Source organism: Gavialis gangeticus, unplaced genomic scaffold, assembly GCF_001723915.1.
Source record: "Gavialis gangeticus isolate Ggan-Ray unplaced genomic scaffold, GavGan_comp1, whole genome shotgun sequence".
NCBI lineage: Eukaryota > Metazoa > Chordata > Crocodylia > Gavialidae > Gavialis > Gavialis gangeticus.
In genome coordinates, this window is record NW_017729018.1 from 3,236,720 (window position 1) to 3,247,663 (window position 10,944).

The window sequence follows — 10,944 nt, forward strand, 5'->3', positions numbered from 1 at the left end:
CCCCCCCAGGGTCCGTAGACCACAAGTTAAGAACCACTGTCATAGAGCATCAAGATATAATAAAATGTGAGTAACACCTTTGTACACAACCAAGCTCTGACTGTTTTTTTTTTCCCCCAGGTGCTTTTTGACAGCCAGGGAGACTCTCCTTTCATATAACCCAGCTATTGCTCTTGTTGGTAGGCTGTGGCAGGACAAGAGATGCTTATTATACTTCAGAATCGAACAACTTCAGTGAGTTCATGCATGTATTTAGGATGCACTTTTCTCACCTTCTTAGTTCTAAGGAAGTCCAACATGGAGGAATGTCTGGAGAGGCCTCGAAGTCCAGGTTGATATGAGTTTATCCTTTGGGATATGCAATGGGACCTGCACATCCCAACATCCACACTTACAGGACTTCCAGAGATGTCTGAAACACAAGGAAGATGAAATGAGACTCCCTACAGAACGCAGAATATTATTATTAGTCCTTTGCATTGGGAGAGGGCCTAGGAGCTCCGGAGAGGATTGCTTCACTGCCTTCTAAGAAAAGCCAACTGCACAGAAGAGCAGCCACCGGCTGGCTGCCCCTCTTCCCCCCATTGTGGAGAGACATGTATGTCTGCCTATGGTCTAAGTAAACTCTTTAAGAGGCGGCAGGAAAAGTCAAGCCAGCTTTCACACCACCAGGGGGAGTGTCAGCCAGACAGGCTAAGGATTTCTAGTTGGCAGAAAGCCAGTGATTATCAGTCTCCCAGAAATATTCCTGAAAATTGGTCATTACTCTCCAAAACCCTTATCTCTATTCGAAAGGCTTGTCTACACTAGGTCTTAGTTCAAACAGCCACTTTATTCCTCAATGAGACCATCTATACAGTGGTTTAATTATGCTATAAACAAACAAATATTGGCTTCACACCTTAAATTAACTTGTTTTAATTTGCCTTAGTTTTCCTGTGTGGACATGGCATTCATTGCACCAATTTCACTTAAAACTGGATTTTAACTGAATGATGTAAAGTAGAGTAAGCATCCATTTGATGAATTAGTGCAGTTAGAGCAAAGCAGTTGTCTCACTCTTCAGGTTCATACTTACTTCACAGCAGCTTCCCCATGGAGACAAGACATCAGGTGTTCCCATATTCACATGGTGGGCATGTCTACATGAGATGCTACTGTGTGTAGTGGTTACTGCACATTTATTTAGTACTTGAATATAATCAAGTACTATATAAATGCGCAGTAATTGCAGTTACTGTGCAGTAGCTCCAGTGACCACCTTTTAAGTGACACTGCTGTGCAGTAGCCTAATAATACTGTGCAGTAGTGTATTAGCACTGTTGGTGCTGCGACATGCTACTGCACAGTATTATCCGGCTACTGAGCAGTTAGCATTTTGTGTAGATGTGCCCAGCATGTGGGATAAGGACTACAGGCAGTCCTCGACTTACACCGTTTCGAGTTACATTTTTCACTTACATTTATAAATTGACACCCTGTTTCAACTTTACAATGCCAGTTTTGACTCACAACACTTGATCCAATGCAATGCCATGCCAGCGAACAAGTTCGCTGCATCACTCATCTCCCTGGAGAACATCTGCCCAAACTTCCTTGGACGCTTTCTTTAAGAAAGCAGACATGACGCCAGAAGAACCTGCAGCCAAGACTCCTGAGAAGACGCCAGCCAAGAGCCTTTCAAAAAGTCCAGCCAAAAGCCTTTCAAAAAGTCCAGCAAAGTCACCTCAAAGAAGTCCTTCCAAATCAATATGATTGCTATTTACAACATAAATTCATTAATGTCGCTATAGTACTCGTCTATAATTGATCGGGTACAAAATTCTGGGGTATTTTTGGTGAAAATATGGTATCAGGCCTTGGTTCAGGAACCAATCCCCCATTTATGACATTGTTTTTTATGAGAAAATTGGTTCCGAGTCAAAACGTTTCGACTTAAGATGTGGTTTTCAGGAACCAATTGTGTCGTAAGTCCAAGGACTGCCTGTATAACAATACTGTGCTCCGCAGAGTTAAAGGAACATCTCCAGACACATCCAGATAGAGCTGCAACAAGAAATAATTTTGTTTTTAGGCCATGTCCACACAAGCAGAGACGTTTGTTTCCCTGGGGGCAACTAGCAGTGGCTATTTGGGGGTCAAAAAAACAACAACCTGACAGCGTGGAAAATAGCAACACCACATACCACACAGCCTCACTTGTCTGGATGTGGCCATAGACTTTACCTTATAAGACAGGAGAGATTTCTTTGCACTGTAAAAATGTGGAGTGGGGTTGCAATTTGTCCTTTCTGCTATTCATTTTTTCTCCATTCTCTCTAGTACTGAGGTACATGCCATGTAAGAGTAAGTTATTTACCCAAAATTATTTGCCCAGAGTCACATTATGGCAAAGATGAGATTCTCAAGGGTTTTATCCATGAAGACAAATCACCACATAATGCTAATTTATAGCCAATTTTATAGTCAAGGCTCATTTATAAAATCCTTTACCACTATACTGTGATAACTGCAGAATGAAACAAAACTATCTGTTATTTTCAAAAGTTACAGCTATTTTTCAGTACCAAAAGGTTAGAAAGACTTCCTCATCTGTGTGCACAGCAAAATAAATTTGCCTTATCTCCACATTAAAATCTTAATTTGCCACTTCCAAATTAAAATCTTAGAACTGAGGCAATGTGGAACATTGTATCCATGAAATAATGCATATTCAACAGAAGGAAAACAATTTCCTGGAAACAAACTTCAATATATTAGTTACAAAAATTGAAGACTATTTAATTCAAATACAGTGTACTGTCTAATTAACCAGTTTTTCCACTAGAATCATAGAAACTTAGAGTTGGAAGGGACTTCAGGAGGTCACATCTAGTCCAACCCCCTGCTCAATGCAAGACCAACCCCAATTAGATCATCCCAGCTAAGGCTTTGTGTACACGGGTCTTAAAAACCTCGAATCTTGAAAACCACACTAGTTAGCATGTTGTTAAAGCAAATTGAGGATATTGTTGCAATATCCAACAGCAGATTAGGCAGAGCGCCTGCTGAGGCTCTGTCACATTTATTTGACTTTTGTCTTTAACTGCTTGGGGGATAAAAAGACAATGATGTCTTGTGAGCCTCAAGAAAATGCCCAGAGGGGCATCAGTGATCCAAAGTGAGTGAAAAAACTGGAAGAACCAAGCTTCTTAAAGCCTAGGGAAGATATTCACTTACCATGTCCAATGTAGAGGTAATGGCTCTGCCTCCTACAGCAACCTCTGTCTGCAAATAAGTTCCTTTGCTCACTCTGTCTGCTGATAGCTCCTGCACCTGCAGGCACAACATGCAAAATTCAGGATAGCCCCACTTCAAAACTCAAGCTACTTTCTTGCTTTCTTTCTTGCCAGGAGGGGACTAAAGGCTTATCTACACAGAGCAGTTACTGCTATGTATGCTAGGTGAATTTAAAAGGGGCTTACTGTGTACTGAGATCATTCACACAGAGGGTTAGCATGGACCAGCAAGTGCACTGTAAATTCCCATTCCAACTTCCAGCACAGTGACTTCCTCATATAAACCAGCCCAAAGTTATTTGCTGAGTGCTAAGAATCAGCTCAGTGCTCTGCAGAAGATGGAGCAGCCAAGTAGAAGATGTCATCGCCCAATAAAGGATGCATCCGATGTCAGCTATAGCAACCGACCGTGTTAATTCACAAGTACCAGTACTTTGTTTCCAAAGATCAGAACCAAAGGTGCTAAAAACCAGAGGATAAGAAGAGAAAGGGAACTTACTGACAAAGCTGGGAGCGCAGAAGAGGCCAATCAGAAGCACTGTAGTTGGGGCAAGAAGCCGCATAGCTGCACCCTTGAAGATACTAAATTGTCTCCAGTATTGCTGTCTCAGCTATTTATACCTTGAGCATGCAAGAAGGTGCTCGCCTCTGAATCAAATGGATTTCTATAGTGTTGACAAATGTTCCCAAGACGGTGATCTAAAGAAACACCAAAGTGACCCATGTCCTACTGCAATCTCATTAACTGCTTGTCTAGGGGAGCTGGTTCCAGCCAAACTTCAAAGCCTTTCTTTGAAATGACAGGCTTTTTTCCTCAGGCTGGGGGATTTCTCCCTAGGGAGTCTTTGTTCTCACCACTGCTTTTAACTTTATTAAACTCTGGGTAGCTTGGAGTTACCTTTAAGTTGCCTAATTTGAAAGGGCCTCTCAAGTTCTTGCCTTATCCACTGCAATCAATGGCCTTTTATCTAGAGATAATCTTCTTTTGCCACTTTTCAACACCAGACTTCACACTAAAACTGGTCTTTGATATAGAAATGGAAGTGCAGATCTCAGATACCCTGGCCTTCCTTTCAGCCTCTTTTTCCTTTGACCAAAAACCTTGAACTAGGAAGAGCTTTCTTTCTTTCCTGATCAATTAAAAATGTGTAATTAATTCCTGAGCCATGAAGAAGACCTTTGGCTTCTTGGGGTTGCAACAGAACTCCCTAGAATGAGCCCTTACACCTTGTCCAGCCTACAAAAACGGGATTTTTTTCATTTAAGTTTAGCTAATTCATCTGAATTAACTTGACTGCAAAAAGCACTTTTCTTCCTAATTGCGAGAAAGCCACATGTGCAGGTGGCAGAGGCTCATGCTGTTACACAAGGGCTATAGGAACAGGGCGGACGGCACTCAGTGCTGGAAAAGGTCAGGATTGACTGGCATGAAGGCAGGGCAGGGTGGCACCTTATGGCTTTGGTGCACGTTCATTTTATGCTGTCCGAAATGCATTTGCGACGCTCCAGAGTGTGAGCAAACGCACGCTCAAGACATCACTCTCCTCCAGCATCCCAGGATGCACCACTCCCTGTCTTCTCTCATGCTCCAAGGCCAATCTCTCGCTCAGTTTGAGCTCTACTCCTAAGAGGGCAGCAATCGATATTAAAAACCCTGGGAGAAAGTCATCCCCAGAAACTCCCCAAAGGAATTGGTGTGGTGCGAGCAGTGCCCAAGGGACGCAGCTTGATGACAGGAAACAGGGTTGGGATGAGGTTGGGAGAGAGGGATTGACTTTCCATTCCCAGCTTGGAGGCAATAATTAACCATCATTCAAATAGGCTGTGAACTGGCCCATTGGTCCGTCTTACATTTTACCCAGGTTAAGATTTTACCAGGGCATCCAGGGAAGGAGTGGAAGGGGCCTCTGCACATCTGCCTCCCCTTTCCCCCCATGCCTCAGTTTCCCCCACAAGCCCACCAGCCCCCAGCCCCAACCTTAGCTTCCCCACTAGCTGGGGCAGGCTGGGAGTGACATCAGTCAGGCAAGCAATTGGTGCTTTCCTTGGGGCAGTTCTCAGAAATCCCAGGAGCAAGACTGGCTTGAACAGGGTTTGGCAACCCCTGGCACGAGTGCCAGAGCATGGCACGCGAAGACATTTTGCTTGGCATGCATGCCTTGGGGAAGAGGCCAAAGCTGTGCTGTCACAACAAGGATTGGGTCACAGATCCCTGCTGTCTGCCCCTGGCACGCCAACATCTTACAAGTCGAGGTTGTGGGGGGTTTTGGCACTGCCCAAAAACGTTGCCATCCAGGGGGGCCAGAATATCTGCTCAGCATCCCCACAGTGGTGGAGCACAAGCAGTGCAAGCTCACGCTCAAACATGAACATGGCCTGCTCTTTTTACATCCCAACGTGCCATGGATTTGGAATGGCACAAATTGAGCATGTACCAAGGCCCTTGGAGACTAACTTATTCAGAGAGGCATAAGGTTTCACAGGGAGCAGCCTGCTTTGTCAGATGCTATGGATGGACTTGCAGAGAGTAGGGGTACTAAATAGAAAGTAAGAAAGCAATTTAAATATTTTGTGAGCAAATTAGTCTCTAAGGTGTGACCTTTCCTGGCCATTGGCCTAACTTCAGAATAACACGGATAACTGCCTCTCTCAATAGACTAGAACAAGAAACTTTAACATAGTGGCATCTGCTGCACAAGCTGTTGAGTGAGTGATCACAGTACAGGGGCAATGGGCAGAGATGGCAGATCAGTAGTGTAACAATGGATGCTTGAGTGGGGCACAAATCCTGAGTGCTGCCTAAGTGGGGGAGGGTGCCTCGCCCTGCCATCTCTTGCACCCTCCCACAAAGCCTGCACCTTCCCTGCAGCAGCTCCAGCTTTGGCAGTGGAGAAGGCAGAGCAACAGCAGCAGCACACAGTACCCTTGGCAGAGGTGGCACATCGTGCAGGAGCAGTAGCAAAAGGCTCACTGCTGCAGGGGAAGATGTCACCTTTTTTTGCAGGTGAACATTAGTGTTTAAATGGCCACTCAACACATGCTGGCAGCAAAAAAAGGAGGTAACATCTCCCCCTACAGCAGCAAGCCTCTGGCCACTGCTCCTACACCATGCACTGCCACCACCCAGGAAGCAGAACCGACTACAGTACTTACATCTCTGAGACAGAGCTGTGAGCACAGAGAAGGAAGAAGGGCTGGGGGCACAGAACTGAAAGTGCATGGCACAGGGCACAGAGTAGTGAGCAAGGAGAAAGTGCACTGAAAAATGCTTCTGTTGCATTGTGTGCATCTTTGGGGGGGGGCCGACACTGCAACTGGAAAAGACCAGTTGGTTCAGGGAGGCATGAGCTTTCATGAGCATGCATTCTTAGCATCTGATGAAGCACGCTTGCCTCCTTGGACAGCTTAGGGCTCTATGAATTATCTAGCCTCTAAGGTGCCACCCTGCCCTTCTTACTGCTTGACTTCAGATTAACACAGCTAATCCATGTAGTGGGCCAGATGTGGGTTGAGCAAGGCCTTATGGAAAGGTGCTGGGATGAAGGTTCTCTTGTTAGCAAGATGATTATAAGGAGATCCTGAGGTCTACTTTCTCTGCTCACAATTGGTTGAACTGGGTTTCTGGAAATCTTATTAGGGCATGTGGGCTGATTGCAGCCTCCTTATTGTGAAGGGGTGCATTATTGTGTATGCATGTGACGAGGAGAGAAAGAAAAGCATCATTAGGAGAGAACTGAAACACTGAGTTTCACGCAAACACCTGTGCACAAGTGGGAGGCTGTAAATTCTCCCTTGACAAATGAGACCCCTGGTGCTGTGCAGATCAGAACAGTCTGAATTTAAACAGTGGTACACAGACCACATTGTGTTTGTTGGCCAATATATCATCTTAACACCTGCTCACAGTAAATTTGCCATAACTCATTGCAGTTAAGTTTACCAGAAGACTTCTGTTGTCACAACCCTTGTTCTTAGTCACTCAGAACTTTATGAAACCTTCATCTTTGAAACGGATGTTTTCCAGACTAAAAAACTGAAAGGCCTGGAGGTGAATTTCATGTTTGTTCATGTAGGGCAAATCAGCTAATCCATCCTTAACAGAAAGCAGAGTGCAAATAAAGTGCACCGTCCACAAGATACAAATATGTTTACAACTTTTGTTTCAACTGTTTCATAGCCAAAGATTTTGAGTCTGACTTGGACAAGAAAATCAGCCTTCCCAGGAGCAGCAGCTTTCCTTTATCTGACAGAAATTATTTCAATTCAGCAGAAACATCCATGTTTGAAAATCACGTAAGCATCCATAGCAGCAATGTTGTCAGAAGTGTGCACCTATGAATGGTTGCATGCTACATGTCTGTAGAGCTAACTTAGCAGTACAGTACAACCTACTTTTGCAAGTCTCCACTAATTTTGGATGCCTCCATTTTTGGGTAGCCAGCCGTAAACACAGGAAGTTCAGTTTTGCCCTCAGTGACATCGGTATAATCTACAAATACCGAACTTGAGACCAGGGCCTAACATTTGAAGGGTCTAAGTACATGCACATTCCATGGACTTCATTTGAAGGTGCTCGATAGTGCTAAAACAATCAGACCCTAGTATCTCAAACAGTATTCACAGGCAGAGGCCTCCAGAGATCGTTTCCAGATGCAGGCCTAAACTGAATTTGCTTGTATTCTCCCTTGACCATCTGATTAAGTGGATTGTCATAGACATGTAGACTGATAAAGACATAGACATGAATCTGATAAAATAGACTGACATGGACAGGCATTCCTACTGCAATGGCTTCTTTTTGGGGGGGAAAGTCAACTAGGTTGGGAGCCAAAAGATCTTGAATTCTGTTCTCACCTACTCTGCTATATGACCTTCATTCTCTTTGCATCACCCTCTTATGTAGGAAGACCACATATTTCTAATTTCAGTACAAGGCAAGTATTTTTACTCCCACTACAGAATATGTAAGGAAGGTTAAAAAAAAAGGCAGTCATGGAACAGTACAGAAATCTTAGAGCTAGGAACAGACGCCTGGACCTCTAAAACAAGCAGTCCAATTTAGGTACATTAGGAACACAGATTCAAATGTACTTATTTAATCAGGTTGCCTGAAAAATGGGGCTAGTCATGCTTAGTCATCTTTTCATGAGCTTTGAGATATGGGGGTAAAAAGTGCTATATGCTTCCAGGTTATTACTAGGCCCATTCTATACATAGAGAGACATAAAGGTTGGCTGATTCTCAAGAGGCAACACACAAATTAGGATCTGGGCTGGGATTTCTGAGGTGAAGAGGTATTTTCACCAGGCACTAGCTTGGGTATCTTCTGTTAGCCCTAAGGCATACTATGAACGCCTGCCTTATTAGGTTTTCATTATGAGGGCATTATTGTTAAGAGCTCAGTGTCAAGTTGGTCAAATCTAATCAGAAGAAAGTAGGTTTGATCCTCATGGAAAGGTCTGTGCCAGATCCAGCACCAACATGGGACTGAGCCAGCAGGCAGTCTAGAATCACTGGCACTCATTTGACATTCAAGGCATAGGTGAACAAATGCAGCTTATGACCAAAGGGCTCAACTCCTACCAGGTGCAACAATTGCTGAAGTTAGGGAAGTTGAAGAGACAAACCACATTTCTGAAGCCAAAGCTAGGCCTCTATGGGTCAGAGGGCCAAGGGAGATGTAGCAGGAAAAGCAACTGACAGGAACATTTAAGATAAATTTTAAGGCATCTCACACCCCAGACTTTCACTTACATGTGGACCCTTCTTCAGCCTCTCCCGACTTCACTGCAGGTTGCATTTGCTCACAGCAGGCCTGAACTGCTCCCCACATAACACCAAATGCAAGTAAGATACCCACATTTTGCACACCCCTGATGTACAGATGGCACATCTAGTCAAGCTGCACAGCTGTGATGTGCGTTTACTTTACATCTAGCTCAGCACCACCAAATAACGCATGCTGTTTATATCAATGTAGATTTTGGCTCTAAAGAAACAAATGTCGTTGTTTTTAAATGAGGCAGAAAACTCACTGAAACATTTTAGATAGAAAAGGACAAACTGCTAGTTAAAATTGCGTGCATTTCATTTCTACATTTTTTAAATGTTTACATTTGTTTTAACTTTAATTGTTAAAGTCCAGTTTAACACACTTAATTTGGATGTTATTCCAGCATTTCACCCTTAACTCCTGTATGTGCTCTGAATTTTAATTCTATCTTGATACTATGTCAGGGAATTTCTTTTTGATTCAAAAGTCTATATAAAGAGCTGTTTTGGAGATATACTTTCAGTCATTAATAATGTTAAATTCCAATTTTAAATTCCAGTCCGATTCACTGATACAGCATACGGGCAAATCAGCTGGAGGGTATCAGCTCAAAGCAGTCAGAACATACAGGCCAGTTAGCTGATTTTATAGCTGCATTATTTTGCTAAAGCAGTTAAACATACACCCCATTTTCTTCCTTTTTCCATGTCCTCCAAATTCTTCCTGCATCACTGCACTTTCTTGCATTCCCCTGAATACCAGCAGAGAAAAATTTGCTGCAATAAGCTTCTTTTGAAATTATATATGATAATTAATGGCATTATTTTGACCTTTGTTCCATAACACTAATACATCTTAAGAGAAGCTCACAAAGAATCATCCTCTTTCCAAATGGTTGCCACCTCTTTTTGCTTTCAGTGAAACCAAGGTCAACACTGCCTTCAGGTAAGAGACCTTTTTCAAAATGCTCATCTCCCATCAATCTCAACAGCCAGAGCAAGATAACCTCAGGGAGAACATGCACACCTTGTGCTGTCTGTCAGCTCTCTGAGTGGTATCTAGCAGCCTCCTCTTATAAGGGTATCTTGTGGGCTGTCACAATGAAAGATATCAAACCATTATGGAAGTTTCATTCTTCACTGAATTATCTGTAGTAAAACAGAAGAACTTTCACTTTGGAAAGATAAAAGGGAAAAAAACATACATTAGTAGATCAAGAAAAAAACTGCCATGTGCCACCTGTGTATAAGGTTACAGGGCATTTTAACGATACTGAAAGTCTGAAAACTCCACGTTCTTCCTTTATTAAGGTGCCCAGGGTGAAAAAGAGACAGCACGTTTTATTTTTTATCAAAGGACACATTTTTAATTTATGCTTTAGCTTCTTATCTCTGGAGTTCCTTGTGAATTCCTAGAAAATTAATACCATGGCTAAACTGATTCCAATTGTGTGTCAACCCCAATCAAACGGCAGCCTGCTTTGAGGTAAAGCGTCTTGCCCTTGAAGCACAGGAGAGACTGGAGGAAGGAAGAGAGGGAAATCCAGGCCTAAAGCCTACTTTTCCCTGAGAAAACCTGTAAATTCTGCAGGCAGATCTGTGGCTCAAGAATTGGACTCAAGTCACCTCAAGACTCATCAATGAACTATGGTAGAAGTCATCTTTGAACCAAGGGATTGTGATGATGCAATTTTGGGAAGGATAATGTTCTACTTTCCATATGTAGGAGCTTGCATCCCTGCTATATGAGGAAAAAAACTCAACCCAACTTTAACTATGGAGCCTCAACTGGTATCTCCACAGTACTGACTAGATTTGTCAAGCCAGTGATATAAAAAACTGATTGCAAGGCCAGCTTTTCCTCTCCTGCATGCAAGAATGCCCTCTCCCAGCC

At 43.3% G+C, this 10,944-nt stretch overlaps 1 protein-coding gene across 1 annotated transcript in view; it reads right to left on the reverse strand.

Annotated features, from left to right (window-relative positions):
* Positions 1-4,805, reverse strand: part of LOC109294779 — a 13,935-nt gene extending 9,130 nt beyond the window's left edge. The window contains exons 1-2 of the mRNA XM_019513240.1: positions 3,220-4,805; positions 273-412 (exon numbers count right to left, since the gene is read on the reverse strand). Of these exons, the coding sequence (XP_019368785.1) occupies positions 273-377 (105 nt within the window). The 5' untranslated portion in view covers positions 378-412; positions 3,220-4,805. The remainder of the gene's footprint in view (positions 1-272; positions 413-3,219) is intronic.
* Between the last annotated feature and the right edge of the window lie 6,139 nt (positions 4,806-10,944).